This window comes from Cheilinus undulatus, linkage group 13, assembly GCF_018320785.1.
Source record: "Cheilinus undulatus linkage group 13, ASM1832078v1, whole genome shotgun sequence".
In the NCBI taxonomy this organism is placed as follows: Eukaryota; Metazoa; Chordata; class Actinopteri; order Labriformes; family Labridae; genus Cheilinus; species Cheilinus undulatus.
Window position 1 is genome coordinate 33,093,210 of NC_054877.1, and position 19,476 is coordinate 33,112,685.

At 39.2% G+C, this 19,476-nt stretch overlaps 1 protein-coding gene across 1 annotated transcript; it reads right to left on the minus strand.

The window, feature by feature from the left end:
- Positions 1-5,542: 5,542 nt before the first annotated feature.
- LOC121520531 (transcription factor SOX-14) lies at positions 5,543-6,265 on the minus strand. The gene has a single exon (XM_041804024.1). It carries the CDS (start codon positions 6,263-6,265, stop codon positions 5,543-5,545), a length of 723 nt encoding a protein of 240 aa, XP_041659958.1.
- Positions 6,266-19,476: the final 13,211 nt, after the last annotated feature.

The window sequence follows — 19,476 nt, forward strand, 5'->3', positions numbered from 1 at the left end:
CAGTACAGAATTTTGTAACCATCTTCTTTTTTCAAGGAAGAGCAGAGATTTGTAATCTATGCGTTATGTTGATGTTCTTCTTGTTAATCTATTGATGCAGTGGTGCTTAACTACTCGCTGCAAGCAAGCTAAAGGTATAACTGCCAAATATAAATCAATGACATTGTAATTACAAACTGACAACGTAATGACATTGTAATTAAATACAGGTACTTTAATATGGAGTTGGCCTATTTTTGCAACTTTACTCTTCTTTTAAGGCTTTTCACAAGATTTTGGAGTGTATCTGTGGGAATTTGTGCCGATTCATTCTGTAGAGCATTTGTAAGGTCAGGCACTGATGTTGGACAAGAAGGCCTGGCTCATAATCTTCATTCTGGTTTATCCCAAAGGTGCACAATGGCCTTGAGGTTAGAGTTCTGTGCAGGCCAGTCAAGTTCTGACATGGCAAACTCATCAAAACATGTCTTTATAGTTTTTTATAATCTTTGTTTTGTGCACTGGGGCACAGTCATGTTGGAATAGAAAAGGCTCTTCCCAAAACTGCTGCCACAAAGCTGGAGGCATAGCACTGTCCAAAATGCATGCTGAAGCATTAAGACTGCAAATCACAGGAAATAAGGAGCTTAGCCCAAACCCTGAAAAACAGCCCTGTACTATTATCCTCTGAACCATAGTCCACAAACACATTTCCACTGCTCCACAGTCCAGTGTTGGTGTGCGTTACACCACTCCATCCAATGCTTGGCATTGGACTTGGTGATGTGAGGTTTGGTCTCAGCTGCTCGGCCATGGAAACCCATTCATGAAGCTCCTGTTGCACAGTTTTTGTCCTTACAGTAATGCCAGTGAAGTCCAGAACTCTTCAGCTCTGGAATCAGAAGAGTGTTGGCGACTTTTATGCACCACCTTTATAGTTTCTCCTTAAATAAGCTTCTTGTGTTCAGATTTTATACTACCTGACAGTAAGATTTTGAGCATATATGTTTTTTAAACAATTTTACCCAAAGAAACACTTACAGTTAGTGGGAGCATTCTTCTGCCTGGTTTCTACAAATGAATTGGTTTGTCTAAGCAGGTCCAAGGGGTAAAACTAACAGGAACTGCCTGCTCATCTCAATATCCTTCCTGGTTTATACAACATTTTAGAAATATGTTGCACCAAAAATATTCAGAGAGAAGAATGACCTATGGGCTTAGACATCCTTAACTGTTGAAACCCCAAGACAGTTTTTGTTATCTTTCGCCCTGCTATATTTTTTCTTTTGTTGTAAAAATGCATATAGAATCTCAACCTTTTAATCATGAGCAAGTTACTGGTATCTATTTTTTTCAGGACAACTTTGATCACCAGAATAAGCATGCTGCAAGGATGTCAGATGAATTCCTCAATAGTTATGACCAGAAAAACCTGGTTAAAGAATGAAACAGAAATTGAATCTCATAGAACTGTATAATAATCACACACAGATCAACAATAAACGCCTTTTCACATCTGCATTGAAAGCCTTTGCACACTGAGTCAGTTTTTTTCCTCCACATTTTTGCACATTAAAAAAGAAAATCGATTCATATTGTGCTAATCATGTACAAACACTGACGCCATCATTATTTTTTCGGATCAGATTGGATTTTATCTGAATTTTCACATCAGTTTAGTTCATTAAAATGGTTGATTGGTGATTCAGATCTGCGCCTGCTGCTTCCTTCTGTCTCGCTCGCTCACCCAGCACTCCCTCTCTTTCCCCCTCTCGCACCAAAACTTCATCGTGGTTTGCCTGTTGATATTAACCATGGAAACAGAACAGATAAAGGCTTCAGTTTGTTCTCACAGCCACCTAACAGAACCTGAATTAAAAAGTTGCTCCCCATGTCTGAAACTCAGCACAGCTGTGACGTAGGAGCTGGTGCCCTATGAAGATCTCTGTCAGGATGGATCCAGTATTTTTAGAGGAGATGGGTGCTCATCCTCACTGCTTATTTTATGTCAGAACTAAACAATTTGCCACTTTCTAAAAATTTTCACAGTCAATACAAATGAAACACATCAGACTCAGTGTGCAAGGTTTGAGTGCGACATTTTTTTCTGATTAGGTATCAGAGAAATTGCATCTTGAAAAAACAGACTCAGTATGCAAACACCTTTTACCCCTACAGGCCACATTTATCAAGGAAAAAAAAAAACTTTTTAACAAACACATAACAGAAACTATCACTATCATTTTTCTCTGTAAAACAGTTCCATATTTGTGCACATGCATTATTCCAGTGTGTAAAATGTGCATGAATCCCATTTTAGGAGCTAAATCATCCTCTTTTCATTAGTTGGGCCATTGAGGACTGTTTTTTCTCACCTTTCAAACAGACAGATAACGATCTTGTCACTTGTTGATCTTTGGCTTGCCCTGATTGGTCAGTACCGCCATAGAACAAGAGCTCTGAATAAACACCACACTTTGAGCCTGGAGTAAAAATTTTCTGGAAGGGATGTAAATGCCAGGAGCCGTCTGTAGCCGTCTACTTCACAACCATATCCCCTTCAATCTCAGGAAACTGTTAATGCAAAAAATATTCCTTTATAGAGCGTAAAGCTTTCCTTCAACACGGCAACTCCAAGAACACTGACATGTCAGTATAAGTGACTACTCCAGGAGACATTTTGAGCCTGTTTACTTGTGAAATTTGCACTAAACTACCTTTGTTATTTGTCAGTGGAAAAGCTTGTCTTCAAGAACATACAGGAGTCTTGCCCTACCTGAGCGGCCCAGGATGGCTCTGTGGTCTGACAGACCTTCTGGGATAAACAAAGTCACGTCTTCATGGCAGTAGCTGCAGCATCAGATAAGAGCTGAAGAAATCAGATGTTTAGAATTAAACGTTAACCATTGTTTGAGATGCACCTGCATGTGTACAAAACAGTGAAAGTTAAGCTGTTAAACCTGGCTTATGTTTGGGTCAGACTTTAGGATAGAGTTGTGGCGGTGACAGATGCACTCAGCACAAACGCTATTCTGAAAAACCGTCAAAAGTTTGTTTGCAATTCTAAAAGTTTGACATTTTTACAGCCATGGATAGAAAGACTATGGAGCACTGCACAAAGACATGCAAAAACATGAAGCATGCAATAGAGAGGCACGGGTGAAGTACGAAAACAGGAAAGCTTAACTTTAGTGATGACGTTTAGTTATGAGAATTCTAGTCAGAAGTTAAAGTTTGTAGAATGACTTAAGGTGCTTCTTAAAAATTGTGCATGATAAGCTGAGGCAGTGCTGTCAAACAGAACTGCCACAATGGACCATAAGATTACAAGGAAGGATCTGGTATTTGGCTCAAGGACAAATCAGCAAGAGATAGAAAGATGACAACTTAGATCAAAGATGAAGATATGGAACATGGAATTAAAACAGGGCAAGGAATTACAGGATAACTCAGCAGGTGGCCTGCAATATCGATATAGCAATACACCAATTCTGCAAGATTGACAAACTGAAAGACTTTTTTTTATTATAATATATTATCAAATAAAAAAACAAACACAATCATCCTAAAAGGCTAAAGTGCAGTTTTGGTGTCTACAGAATATTTTAAGTAATTTGGTGTCAACATCATCCTTAAACTTCTTTTCCCTGCAGTTGTCTGACCAGTTAACTTTTGTTCACAACTATCAGTCATGTCATGTTAAGAAATAATAATATTTGGCAGCCATGCAAATTGTGTCACACAAGTCAGAATAACGATATTCTGCTGTATTGATATTTTGCCCCATTCCTAAATTACGACCTTCTCTAATTTATGTTCAGTCAAGGACATTAGTCGATTTTTCTCATAGTCTGTATCATCCTCTGTCAAAGTTTGACCCTGGAAATACTTTCTAGCAGACAGACTCAATCAGGGGGATTTCCATGTAAACTGGAGACTGGACATGAAACAAACAGCATCTGATTTAGTCAACACTAATCAAAATAATTGTGATTATCACTTTTGCCAAAATTGTACAGCTCTGATAGGGCTGTACGATAAATCGATTAAATCGATAAATCAGGTTTTTGGAAAATCAAGATTTTGAACATCAAAAATCAAGATTTTCTGTTAAACTTTATTGCTGTTATACCAAAGTAAAAGCTACTGTAAGAAGCTTTAATTTTATGTTCTGGCAAACCCTGTAAACAAAATGATCATTTTTTTTCTTACATATTGCTAATGGGTAACAACAGTGTTCTCAAATAAAGAAAAACACCCTGCTCAGTTTTCATAATCACATTAATTCTGAATACTTTCAGCAGAAATTGCCAACATTTTTGACAAGAAATCAAACACAGTAATGATCAATATTCCTCTGATGCTCTTGTTTACTTGCATACATCATGGAGAGACTTTAGCATTACCTTTCTGTCTGCTTCTTAAGCAGGTAAAACTTTCAAAGTCTGAATGTTCATGTAAAAAACCCTTATAGTGCACTTTTAAAGACAAGTTTACAGCTCACACTTTGACCTTTAAAGGAACATTCAGTTCAATTTTGTTACAAATAAACATTTTAAAAACATTATTTTCATTATTATTGATAAAAATGAAAGAAACCCAATCGAGTATTTTTCATTTCATTTGAAAACAAAAAAAAGATTAAAATCGTGAATCGAGTTTGGTGTGAAAAAATCAGAGATTCCATTTTTTAACCATATCGCCCAGCCCTAAGCTCTAACAACACTGATAGCAGAAATAATCTCCATTGATAAAGAAGCAGTTCAGCAAGTTTCGAAGAAAGCACGACAAAGCAAGTCCAAATTCAAGGCCATGTTGATTGTTTTCTTTAGGGTATCATTTTGAAGGAGTGGGCTCCAGAGGGGTCAACGGTGATTCAACACTATTACAAACAGAAAAAATAACAGCTCACACTGCGCTCTCAGTAAAACTGGCCCAAAAACAAATAAATCACAGTGTTTGATCACCCTCCCTATTCACCTGATCTATGTTTGACTTTTCCTAACATCAAATCTCAGATGATCAGTGGTAGACCTGAACGCAGCGGTGTGTTGATGCAGACAGAGGAATATGTTGAAGGAAAAAGACGTTGTAAAATGTTTAGGTTCAATAAAAGTGTTGTAGACTTGGTTTTAATAGATTTTAACAGCCCAGAAATATCAGAAAATAAATCCAGATCAAATAACTGAAACCTATCCACCTCATCACTGGAAGTGAAGCACATTAAAATGTATGTCAATACATGTCCTCTTAGGGCTTCCGTATTTTTAAGCGTTTCAAAAAAGTATTCAAAAATCAAAATACTTTGCATATTCAGAAATTTAAAGAAAAATCTCCCCCCTGGATTTGCATTGAATAAAAGTAGGAACGTGTAGTGACTCTGGGGCTCAGTCGGGCAGGTAAAAACTGACTATGGCATTTAGGCTAAATATGTGGAACAAACACACCGCCTCTGATATTTGGTCGTGTGTTTTTGTTGGATGTAAACACTCTTGTAGTCCAATTCTTTGGCATTTCAAATGGCGCTGGTCTGTGCGTAAATGTCCAATGTGTTTCCCGCCTATCAGACGCTGGAGCCGGCTGAGGAGTACGTCTCCACGCCGCTCTTCATCCCTCCAGGGAAGAGGATATAAGCCACCTGGGGCTGCAAACTGGCAGCAGACCAGGCGCTACAGTTACACGGAACCATGTAACCCGGGCCGGAGGGGGACGGGTGGGTGTGGGTGTGAGTGTGGCTGTGCTGTCCGGGACAAGCCAGACTCCCAATCCCTCCAGTCTGGTATCCAAACGTGTGCGCGCTGAAGGGCAAAGCGCCAGCGGCCAGAGCGTGCGGGACCGCACCAGTGCTGAACTGCGCCACCGGCTCTAACAGGGAGAAGGATGAAGAAGAGGAGGATGAGGAAGGAGCGAGGAGAGCTCTGGCTTTATCCCCGGGGACTAGAAAAGAGTCCATGGCAAATCCCTTCAACTGCTCCGCTGCGTCCCCGAGCAAAGACGGCAGCGGGAAAAGGAAGCGGTCTCTCTTCAGGAGGCTCTTGGGTTTCCTCCGGGGTCGGTACTTGTAGTCCGGGTGTTCTTTCATGTGCTGAGCCCTCAGCCTCTTGGCCTCGTCGATGTATGGACGTTTCTCGGAGTCAGAGAGCAGCTTCCACTCCGCGCCGAGCCTCTTGCTGATCTCAGAATTGTGCATCTTTGGGTTTTCCTGTGCCATCTTCCTCCTCTGGCCTCTGGACCAAACCATGAAGGCGTTCATGGGTCTTTTGATGTGATCTAAAGGTTTGGCCATTTCAGAAACTAACACATAAAATAGTCAAATCACACAGGTCCCACTTAAAGAAGTCACCTCTCCAACAGCTTCATGGTCCACTCGTGCGTAAAAGGTAAAGTGCCAAGAATTCCCAGACAGATTCAAACTAAGGAATCCTTTTTGGTATTTTCTTAAAAGAAAAAGAAGACAAGTTTCCAGATTGTCTGAAACATCTGAACAAAGTTGAACTAAAAAAGCCAGGGCGCATGAATGGGAGCCACACAGGAGGTTTGAAGCGTGTTATGGATGATGCTCGGCATGTCAGCCACTCATCTCCACGCCGCTGTCACGGCGGGCAAAGCCAATGGGAATGAGAGAGAGGGCACTAATCCCTCCACTAAAAGTGACTGTAGAACATTTGTGAGGGACTCCCTCCTCCAGCCCCTTCACTCACAGCTCAGACTCTCCAAGAGAGACAAGGGCAGCAGAGAAAGCGCATAAAGAAAGCCGAACAGAAGGCAGATGGCTTTGTAAGGCTCAATAAAATATGAAATAAGTTTGGACTGTAGCTCCTCTCATGGCTCATTTGCTCAATAATGAACTGCACAAGTCCATTTAAAGACGATGTCAGAAAAAGATCCATCAGCAGCCAGTAAAACCAGGAATTAGGCCAGGAGTCAAACTCCATGAGCCAGTAGCCCTCATAATAACACTTTATAGAGATGGACTAATAATCATTTGGATTTACACAGCTTCTTTTTCACATAAATAATTTCATTAATATCCCAGTTTGAAGTTCTTACTGTAGAGCTGCAGATACTATTCTGATTTTTTTGTACATCTTTGTTATTTTTTTAAGAAAGAAAAGGAATTTTTTTAGATTTCATCCTCTTTATTCTTTAGTTTTCACTTCTCTGTGCTAGTGAGGTTAATATTATTGTGTTGTTTATAAACAGACATATAAAGACGTCATCTTGGGCCTTTGTAACTGGAAGATTATTTCTGAATTTTAACTAAATTAATACAATTGTTAGGTGCAGCCAAATAAAAGCTGACTTAATCTATGAGCAATCTGCTACAGGCACAGAAAATAGTGCATAATAATACTGATATTCTTCATTCATAAGCTTTTGCCTCATGAGGCAGGATTTAGAGTCCTAGATTAGGCTGCACTGTTATAAACATCACACCGCGTTCCACATTATTATGCAAATGACATTTTTCTCTTATTTCCTAAGTATTAATGCAAATGACAGTCAGAATATTTTTCAAGCCATCACCTGTTAGAGCATAATTCAAATGTTTTTGAACACAATTCATAATAACTATTATTTTTTTTAAATAAAAAAATCAAAATGCACTTTTACACATTATTATGCACAAGTTTCAAAAGATTCAATAGGTTCTAATGAACTGAAAATGGTCATTCATTGAATTTGCAGCATTAGGAGGTCATATTTACTGAAATCAAAAGTTATTTCAATCAAAAACATCTTAACAGGCAAAGTTCCATGTTAACATGGGAGCCCTTCTTTGATATCACCTTTACTATTCTTGCATCCATTGAACTTGTGAGTTTTTGGAGAGTTTCTGCTTGAATTTCTTTGCAGGATGTCAGAATATCCTCCCAGAGCTGCTGTTTTGATGTGAACTGCCTCCCACCTTCATAGATCTTTAGCTTGAGGATGCTCCAAAGGTTCTCAATAGGGTTGAGGTCAGGGGAGGATGGGGGCCACACCATGAGTTTCTCTCCTTTTATGCCCATAGCAGCCAGTGACACAGAGCTATTCTTTACAGCATGAGATGGAGCATTGTCATGCTTGAATGGTGGGTATGTTGTCCTGCTGTCAGCCTCACTTCCTGCCACAATACAGTTTTTCTCCATATTTTCAAACATTTCCAAACTTATAAAATAAATCACTTGCATTAAGGCCACTGACATCGGTAGGCTTGTTTTGGAGGCTACCGTAAAATGTCCTGCTCTGTTAAGAGTTTCTCCTGTGTATGACCATACAAAACAGATCACAGTTTGCCCAGTAAAAATCTCTTCAGCAGTTATATGTACCTGATAACAGCATAAAACTGACTGGACAGAACAGATAAACATTATCTACTTGATGACTAGATCTTCTACATTTGCCAATGTTTGTCAACAGGGCCGATGTTGAATCAATGCATCCCCAGTGGAAATTATTACCTAAAATGAATAGTGAATGGATGGATGGATAAAAATGTATTGTAAAAATAGACACTTGTACTGCTAAGAAGAAGATTTAATGTGAAGAATATTGTCTCCTTTTTCCAGTAAATATGGCAGAAAAGTAGCATAATCAGAGCTAAAATATTTTTTTTTATTTTTATATGTGACATGTTTCTCTTCTACTGTCACTGGCTGCTTGTTATGGTTTTCTAAATTAAGGTACCAAACATGTTAAAGTCTATCATACAGCAGGCTGTCTGTTATCAGAACAACTAAACATTACCTGACATTATGTTGTTCCTGTAAACTGCTATTCTGAAGATTTGTATTCCTGTTGGTAACAGCACTGGATGCAGTATTTTCATTCAATCTCTTCTTTCTGGGCATCTAGGGCGAAGCTTCCAAGCTTCTCAAAGGAACCGAACTGTCTTCAACAAAAAGGATTATTATTACCATGACGGAAACATGATGTGTTTCTCCATCCGCAGACCCTGTGGTGGTGAGATGGAGGTTTTGGTAGCAGAGATAAACTTAAATATCAGTGCACCAGCAAGGAGGAGGCCTTTATTTCATTTACCTCCTACAATCAGAGGCACGGCAGGCCTCTTTGAAGGAAAAATAAATGGACACAAAAGATCCAGAGGTGCACGCCGCGTCAGTGCTGGGGGTGATAAGATGTTTGCAGAGTATTTTTTCTCCCTTTGGGTTTCCTCTGAGCAGACGGGCCAGAGGGATAAAGTGATTGGCAGTGGGGGTCAGACAGTCGAGCTATGTCCTCGTGGCTGTGCTGTTATCTGCTGCTGTGTAGGTTCAGGCCTCTTACACAGGAGGAACCCACTGCCACACAGAGACAGTGATTAGTTCAACAGAGGAGAGCTTGCACGCTTACTGCACGCCTCTATAAACTACTTGGGTCTTCATCAGATGAATAATTTCAGGAAACGAGGCGCTTTGATAGCAGGTGTGGTTAACCAAATACTCTTTACAAGGATACAAATACTAATATACAGATATTTGAAAAAGAAAAACATGTATATAATAGCATGCAGTTTATTCTTGAAGTGTGCAGTGTACAATGCGTAAATAAAGTATTCAGCTCCTTGGATGTTTCCCCCCTTTATTGATTTTTATCAATCATCATGGTTAATATGATTTGGCTTTGTTGACAAAGAGCACCAAAAAACCCTCTTTAATGTCAAAGTGAAAAATGATTTCTACAAAGTAAAGTCAAACAAAAATCTGTAGGGTAAAATGAGTGACTGTATAAAGATTCGCCCCCTTTAAAGTGACTGACCTGAGTCAACAGAGGTCCAGACAATTGGTGCTAGTAGTCACACAATTAGGGAAATGGCTGGGGACGACCTGAGTGTAGTAAATGTGTCTAAGTGATTGTAGTACAAAGACATTGTCTAGAAGGTCCAGTCACGCTTTAATGAGTATTCCTGTCAACCATTACACGAGGAAGACAAAAGAACACCCAACTCAAAGAAAAGGTTATTGAAAAGTTTAAGTCAGGGGACGGATACAAAAAAATGCAAAGGTACTGAAAATCCCCAAGAGTTTAGCTGAATTTATCATCAAGAAATGGAAAGAATATGGCACATGTAAATCTGTCTAGGTCAGACCGTCCTCACAAACAGAATGACTGCGCAAGACGGAGATGAGATGGGAGAGACTCTGCATTGAACTGCTGCCCTGGTTTTTCCTCAGTCAAAGCTTTATGGTAGAGTGGCAAAGAGAAAGCTACTGTTTAAGAAAACTCATATTAAATCTTGACTAGAGTTCGCCGAAAGGCATGTGGGAGACTCCAGTGGAAGAAAGTTCTTTGGTCTGATGAGACCAAAATGATGCTTTTTGGCTGTCAGACAAAACGTCATGTTTGACGGACACCAAACTCTGCACATCCCCCCAAACACACCATCCCCACTGTGAAACACAGTGGTGGCAGCATCATTCTTCTCAGCAGCAGGCCCTGGCAGGCTTGTAAAGGTGGAGGGTAAAATGAATGCGGCAAAATATATAAAAATCCTAGAAGACAGTCTTACTCAGTCAGCAAGAGAACTACAGCTTGAGAGAAGATTTGTTTTAAAGCAAGACAGTGACACAGAGCATACAGTGAAAGCTACACAGAAATGATCTAAAGACATTGTGGGGAATGTTCTGGAGTGACTAAGTCAAAGCCCAGACCTCAATCCAACAAGAATTTGTGACTAGGCTTGAAACAGGCCGTTTCACGCACATGCAACCTGATAGAGCTTGAGCAGTTTTGCAAACAAGAACAGTAAGCTCTAGAAATAAGCATCTTCACAACATCCTCCACACAGCATTTGCTTGTGGATACTTCTTGCAATATTGCATGTAAATATCATCATCAATATCATTGTTTCCTGTAATAAAATAACCAAGACATGTAAAGGTATCATGGAGACATTTTGCATTGAAATGTCTACATTTGTTTAAAAATGATAATGCATATGTTGTAATTAGAGATTACTGACATTATCTCAAATACTTCCAATAGTTTTTAAAGACAAAAATCGATTGATGATTTATATTGCAGTAAGGGGTTGGCCTCTTTGGTGGCTGTCACAACAGATCCACTGTTACAGACAGGAAGTGCTTATTGTTGCCTTGGAAATGCTCAATGTTAAGTCAAAGACTGCTACAGAAGGAAGTGCCAGCTGTTAATGGAAGATGCTGTTCTGTTGCTGTATCTCTTCAGTGTTTTGTGCTTGCCTGTGTTGGACCATGATAATTCTCTGCCATTGTCTTTGGGTTTTCTCGTCCAAGCTCCCCCAAGCAATGCATAATCCCCACCCCCTAACCCTGAGACACTGTGGCCCATCAGGACATTTAAAAGTCCAGTAGAGCTGCAGCTTGGAGGAGGATACGGAGGTATGCAAGATGAGATGAGCAGAAGACCAGTGAGGATCTGGACTAGATGCTGATGAACTGAAATGGAGGTGGCTGGGGTGGAGGAGGGTTGCAACGTCCACACTGACTGACTGTGGAAGAGAGGATGACAGGTGCATGACTGGTCAAACAAGGTTGTGGCAGAGTCTGATTAGCTTAGAAGTGAAGAGTGTGGATGCCCATAATCAGCTGATCACTAGAGCAGGAAATGAGAAAGATTGAAAAAAGGGAGAGAGTGGTGACAAATGAATGAGTAAGAAACTGCCTCCCTGGTGGAACTTCTGCTGAGATCAACTGAATATTGACATATTGAATAGCAGCAAAAAAATCAATATTGTATATCCCCAGAATATCACACATTGAGGGGGAAAAGCTGTTAAAAATGTCATTCCTGGTTAATGGAGTGAGTGACCCAAAAATACTTGGAAGTACCCTGCGATGCAAACCAATTAGGCCACTTTTAAAAGGTTTCCTGCCTCATTATACGATATTCGTCGATGAAACAAAAACTGTCTAATAAATACAAACAAAAAGTAAGCAGCAGGATGGATGGAACAAAGCGGCGTCTCTTGTCATCTGTTGTTATTGTTCTGATTGAGATATAAGATTATTGTTTGCCAATTCAAAAACAGGAATGTTCTCTCTCGTATCCTCATCCATTGGCTTTAGTCTGACAGATCAACACAAAACTCTTGCAGACTGATCTTCTCGTTTTTACATCTTTATATGGATGTGAATCTAAGCTGTCAAAAATATTACCCAAAAAGAAAACCTGTGTGATTCACTTGTGTGTTTATAACACAGTAGGTGGTATCAGCTATGCAATTTACAAAGCAGTGTTAATTTTGGCAGCTATATTTAATTTTAGTCTTAGTTTTAGTCTTTAAATAAAACACATTTTAGTTTAAGTCACATTTTAGTAATTTCCATCCTTCTTAGTTTTAGTCCAATTTTAGTCAGCGAAAACTCAAAACATTTTAGTCTAGTTTAAGTCCATAAAAAGTCCTCACATTTTAGTCTTTACTTTTAGCCCGAGCATCTATTTTCTTGCCTAAATCTGATACCAAATCATGATAGTGTGTCCTATGCACTCTGACAAAACTGGGGTCCCTGCTTTCTACAGCTGAGAGGCAGAATAGCTACAGCTGCAATTGTGTTTTGACAGATTTACCCACAGTGAAGAAATATCACAGATTTTGACTGTCCGAAGACAACTACGTAACATTTTAGTCTAGTTTTAGTCATCCTGACAAGAACTAGACTTAGCCTAGTTTTTTCAGTTTTAGTCATCACAGATCTATTTTTGTTAGTCTTAGTCTAGTTCTTGTCATGGGGAAAAAAGGCTATTGATGAACATTTGTAGTCATAGTTTTAGTCGACGAAATTAACACTGTTACAAAGGAAGCCCTTTTGAAAATGCCTTTAATAGCTAGAAGAAACACTGTAAGAATATTAGATTGAATATCAGTCTGGAGTAATCTGCTTCCCACTAACTGTTACTATCATCTGTCTTTATTCTGCTCAGACCTTTTAGCTCTTCTTGTTGCAATAAACAGAATATGTGTTTGTGTGTACTTCTTATTGTTTGGTGTGACTTCTAAGAAAGGGCAGCATTTCAACTCTGGAGAAATGGGGTGGGTGTGTGGGTGGTGGATGAGGAGGAGGGGAGAACGAGTAATAAGAAAAACTGCCAGCTGCACAAAATGGCCGTCGTAATCCGGTTATCCCCAGGGCTCTAAAGATACTGGTCCTCTCCTTAGGAGTCTATCTTTTCTTCTTATGTCAAAACTGTCCTCCATGCACTCAGGTGGATTAAGGAGTCACACTGTAGAAAGAAATTGACAGGTACAAAAAGACCTGGGGGTGAAAAGGAAATGAAAGACGACACAGAGAGGCAGGCTGGGCGCCCGGGCCCGGGGAGTGTGCCAACGTCCGACTAGAAAAGAATCTATCAAGTCAACGCTGAAGAAAAATGCTGATGCTTCATACTAATTTAATGCATTGATCACCTGAGTAATTATTGGCAGAGCTGTTTACATATCCTTTATCTTGTAAACAAACTTGTGTTCACTGAAGATGGTGCATCATCTGGATAGATTATACACGTCATTGTGGGCCTGAGCAAAAAGCAAGCACTACACATTTACTTTCTGCAGGACCACTTCTCTTTCGAGAGCTGAACTTCTCATAGAAAACAGGACATTTCGACCCATTTTGTATAGTTTTTTTCACCATATTCACACAATAGTCACATATCTTCTTACATTATGATCAGTAGGGCTAGTTCAAATGATATTAAAAGGATATTTTAGTATTACTGAAGTTGATGTTGGGCTGTGTGAGGTGCCTAGCAGTAGAAGTGGCATTAGTCTCCAGTGATTTCCTTGAGCATTGCTCCTTTAAGAAGGACTCAGTGGTTATACTGACTGGGAAGCTAGGCTATACAGTGTAAAAGATGGGTCCAGTTTCTCTGCCGACTTTAGTGAGTTTTTGGTGAAAATAGGCCACCAAACAATATTGGCTCAAATATAAACACACTATCAAAAAAAAATTGAAGCATTTTATTTTTTACCCAGAAAGCCTCTGTAGTTTTGTCACTAATTTGCAATGCAGGCTTTGGCTACCAGATGTGTGCTCTTGCATTGCAAAATAGTGACAAAAATACAGAGGCTTTCTTGGTAAAAAGCAAAATGCTTTAATTTTTTTTTTTTTTGATAGTGCGTACATTTGAGCCAACATTGTTTTGTGGCATATTTCTACCAAACACTTGCTAAATTCTAGGGAGAAACTGGACCCATTTATTACACTGTATAGCATAGCTTCCTGGCCTGTAAACCAGCATATCCTTGTTAAAGGAGCAATACTCACTGAAGTCACTGGAGGCTTATGTCACTACTACTGCTATATACCTCATACAACTCAACTTCAAAAATACTGAAATATCCCATTAAAATCTTGTAGTCTGCTGCTTTGTTCCAGGTTTAATTGTATAAACTTGCACATTTCAATCATCAAACTCTGTCCTCATTAATAGGGAATTTAAAGACAATAACCAGGAAATCTGGCAGGTCACTGGATGTTTTTTTCAAGTTAAACAAAGTGGATGTGAGATTGACTACTATCAGTGACATGACAAAGCCAAAATTAGCATTTAGCCTTGCTAACAGCTACATTCCTGTTAGCTAGCTCAAATCACTGTAAGCTACCTCTACTCGCCATAAGCTAGTTTATGCAACTGTTAGCTTTATCACACTTCCAGTTTCTACATCACAATATTATTCATAGCTTGCATATTACAAGTTGCTTGCTAAAATCACAAATCACCATTGGCTTTGACATCACCATTTGAGCACTAACAGCTAGTTTAGCTAGTTAATACTGGCTTAAACTCCCTCATATTAAGGTGACCAGATGTCCCTGATTTCCAGGGACAATACCCATTTTATGTGACCCGTCCCTGGATTGTGCTGTCCCCAGAAATGCCCCTAATTTTTACTGTGAATTTGTAAAAAAGCTCAAACAAATGTATGTAGAGACTGCAGCTCTGGTTGCACAGATTTACTGCTTATTCTTGTTTCGCTACAGACTGAATACAACTTAATAAAGTTACTTACTTAATATAACTTAAACCTATATTTCAAACTGATGTTCTGTCACAAAATTCATCAAATGTGCAGTTTTGGCTGTAGTGTGGGTGCATTTTGATGAGCGGTTATGTGTTTATTTGTTTATTGTTTGTGTGCTAATGCTAATTTCCTGTAAGTAGTCTAGGTGCTCTCAAACTTTTCAGGGCTAGGGACCCCTTACAGGGAAGAAATTTTCCAAGGACCCCCACATAACCCTCACGCTGATTAAACGTGTTAACTGCCATTTGTACTCCTAGATATTGTATTTAAACTCTTCAACTGAAATACAAGCCCTTGTCCAGTTGAGTGTGGCTTCTTACTTTTTGTGATCCTTTAAACAGCCAAATAAGCAGAGCTCTGTGCTTTTTCTGAAGTTGTGGTCAGGTTCACCACTCGTGTGTAAGAAAATAATTTTTTAACCAGTTTTTCCAACAAGTAATTAACAAATTGGTTTGGCCATATCAGTGCATTTCTGTCCACTTTTTGGAAGCCAGGTTACCATGGAAGCAAGCTAGTCCAAGTGGACCCAGACACCCCTCTCACCAGCTATGCTTTCCAGCTTTCCCTCCTTGGATTCCATGTTAGAAGGATCCATCCGTGGTCTTCTCTGAGCTGATTTCCAGATGCCCAAACCACCTAGGAGCAGCAGTTCACTCTGTGATGCAGATGTCCAAGCCCCTCTTCAAGGCTGTCCCATACAACCCTTAGGAGGAAATTCACGTCATTGTATCTGTCATTTCAGTTTTTCAGTCTCTGCAGCTCATGACAATAGATGAGGGTTTGAAATGTACACCAGTTGGTAAATCAAAAGCATTGCCTTGCAGCGCAGGTCCCTCTTCACCATGACAGTCCAGCACAACACTCACAATCCTGCGGATGCTGCACTAATCCAGCTATCAGTCTCACCTGTGTTACAGTTACATATAACTATAAAAACTTCACATCCATTGTTGCATTCAAAATAGTCTGATAGGGGAAATTTCCAGTAAATCTGGATGAATTTTGATCAAGCAAGTCAGTAACTCGAACCACAACTCACCATATAATAAACAAAATCTGCAAGAAAGAAGATGATTACTAATGGATTTACTGACTCACAAATAACTGATTGAATAGAACTGGCATGAGGAAAAAGACTTCTTTAAATGAAGGTCAAGGTTGTTTTGGGTATATGTGGCCCAGTGCTCAGGTCTTTTTCCTGTATTAAGTTGTTGTACTCTGCTGGAATTCCTTCACTGTACGCTAGTAAACTGAATGGGTTTCCTATCGTGGTATGTGAAAGTTCAGATGCACTCATACTTCAAATTTTGTCATTTCAGCTCTATATAAATACACTGGGATCCAAAAAAGTGCATTCAAGTCTCACAAGAGTTTTTGACACTTCTGAGCAGTCCATTAAGAAACATTTCAGGGGGAAAATCCTGGAGATTTTCAGCGCTCTGTGGAGGGATTTCACTAAATCTTGTGCTTATTCTCATGATACTTAGGAAAAGTAAAGCGGTTTTAATAGCTTTCCTCTGACACATTGATGCTGGAATATGCTTTGGCTGAGGGGCAGATAGCTTCAATCCCCGGAGGTTGTGAGTCTCTGCCTGCCAGTATGCTTTCATACTGCCCCATCTAAACGAAATTAATACACTTCCTCTAACATCTGAGGATAAACCTGAGGGCCACATTACTACAGCCGCCCCCCTATCAGCAGGCTTGTAATACAACCCAGTCAGCAGTCAATGAGATACATTTGCAACCAGGCATTTGTCAGCGACTCAGTGCCACAGAGGCAGAGATTTAAAATGTCCTGCAGTAAATTAAGTGCTGCTTGAAAAGCGAAAGGTGCCGGCTAAGCAGGCGGATTCTTACTTTAAATGACAGCCTGGATAAGGAGGTGATGATGGGGTGAAGACGGAGGAGTGGGGAAACTGAACTGGGGGCTACAAGTTCAGCTTTACTGTTTTTTTAAATCATGGCACCCTGACTTTTTTCACATTTTGAAGCTGTGTTTGATATAATTGACATAACCTGTGTACATGATTGTATTACAAACTTTCTCTTCTTTAATAAAAAACACTAATCATCTTTTACTGCCAGCTTAATACTCATAAATGATCTAACTCGTGGTGTTTCCGAAGGACACCTGAGAAATTAGGGAGTCTAAGAGACCCTTTAATATGTGTAGATGAATTAGTAACTTCTTTAAAAAAAAAAAAAAACTAGATTAGGTTCGTAACTTCACCACTAACATGAAAGCAGAGCCACTATAGGGGACATGATTTTCTATTAAAGAAACTAAAAAACAAATGTTTTAACAAAATTTGAGTGCAGTTAAGAATCGGTTTGTTTGGATTTTACTCTCTGCTAACAATGTTAATCATCAAACGTTACTGGGTTGATAACCAGTCATGCCTGGTCAGCAATTTTACATTGATTTGTCATTAAAAAAAACATTTTTTTGAAACCTAAATCCTCTAAGGTTACTTATAAGTTTAACACTGAGGTTAAAATTAATGTATCATGATACTATATATCTAATACTACATATTATTATTCCTAGTATTATTACACTTTTTCTTATCCTTCATCAAAGCTATTGTGTATCAATCCATCTTTTTTTTTTTTTTTTCTCATCAGTACATTATTTATTTATTTATTTTTTGTAATAGGTAAAAAACCAAAATTGATTCTGCACTCATGGGTCAAGATGGCTCTTTCCACACCATTCCTCATTTATTTTCTTTTTAATTCAGTCTTTTATTTTATCTTATTTTGTTTTATTTCTTTCTTTTAGGATTATAAGTAAACACACCATGTATCAATTCCCTCCTGCATTGCTTGGAATCTGTTCGATTTAAAAAAAATAGCACTCCATTAGGTGCATTTACTAAACGGCCATTTTGATCCCAAGCATTGGTCTGCTATGATGAGGGAGAAAAGCACAAAGCATTCTGTGACTGATCACTGTATTAACCAGGAAGGCAACTTTTAGCAGCTTTTCTTGCTCTTTATGTGAAATTAATTCATGTGTTTCTAGCCTGTATTTAAGAGAGGAGCACAGTGGATAGACTTGGAAATAAGGATGAGAGACTGGGAGATAGACAAGATGGAAAGGAGCCATAGACCAGACTTGAACCCGGGCGGTCCATGTACATGGGGCATGGCCTAACCACGTCCCATGTGATCCCCACATTTCAAAGTATGTGTAATTCCTAAATTTCAGGAGTTCTATGTTGTGATTTTCTGTGGAATCAAAAGTTTACAAAAAAGTATACTAAAAATATTTACAAAGATTTACCTATAATCCAACAAGACATATAGAAATTACTGACAGCCTGCGTACTATGAAACGATAGATTTTATTACGGCTGAGACTCTATGAATAAATAGCATTATACCTTAAAGATTACATAAATTTGACAAAAAGTGTATAGTATGTTGTCAATCCATATTCATGTTTACCATCATTAATATTTCATGTAAATATGCTTTTCCCAGGAAGGTAATAATACAAAAGGTAAAAAGGGTTGCAAGAACACTGGAATGGTCCATTAACTTTACCACTATTTCTTTCACTTGTAGATGAATGGGTTTAAGGCATCCATTCAAGACACTGGGAAATCTGATTTATAGCTCACCAGACGCATTCAGCTCTAACACTTTAAGTGAGGAAAATAGGTGGTCTTCATAATATGAACCTCCCTTCAAATCACAGAGAGTGGCGGCACTAAGAAGCTTATGGAAATAATGGACGTAGTGTGGCTCCTGTGGTGATGATATTCTCGCTTTATCAGAATGGGACATGGACTGGTTTTTACCAAAATACCTCACAGACTCATGTTCAACAGAGAAGTAGATGTCTTGAACCAGACTGAAGAGAGGGGGGGTAAGGCGCCATCACTACGGCAAGCTCAGGAAGGAATAGAAAGAAAGACATTAAGTGAACATGTAGTAGTTTGATGCTCCTCAGGTATCACTGAAAGGGTCCGTTACAAAGGAATAAGGGCAGGTTATTCACACCAAGAACACATTAATGGTTTGGTAGTTTCCATGTTTTCTGAGTAGTATGAATTTAAAAGTATTCCTGAACACAGTGTGTGTAGAGTCACTAATAAGAGGTACCAAAATAAGCCTCAGACCCACACAATATTTGAGGGCGATAACTATTGTGTATCATGACCAGGCCTGAGGGAATTGGAATTGGGCCCTCTGAAGATCAGCAGGAAGGGTCTCTTGGGTCAGCTTGTCCCAGGCCAAGGCAACCCTGTCTGCTGACCTGATCATAACAATATAAAACATATAAAGTCAAACTATTATAGTAATGTAGAAGTCACTGAAGAGAAGAACATGGCCCAGGATACTGCAACCGTCCACAAGAGGGCAATCTAAGAATGATCAGTGGTCCAAGCTTGGGCAGCCCAGTTTAAAGTTTACTATTACAAGCCGTCTGGCAACAAAACAAAGTAAACATGGAATTAAAGATAAAGACATTGCTATTGTGGAATAATGTGCAAAAGGGA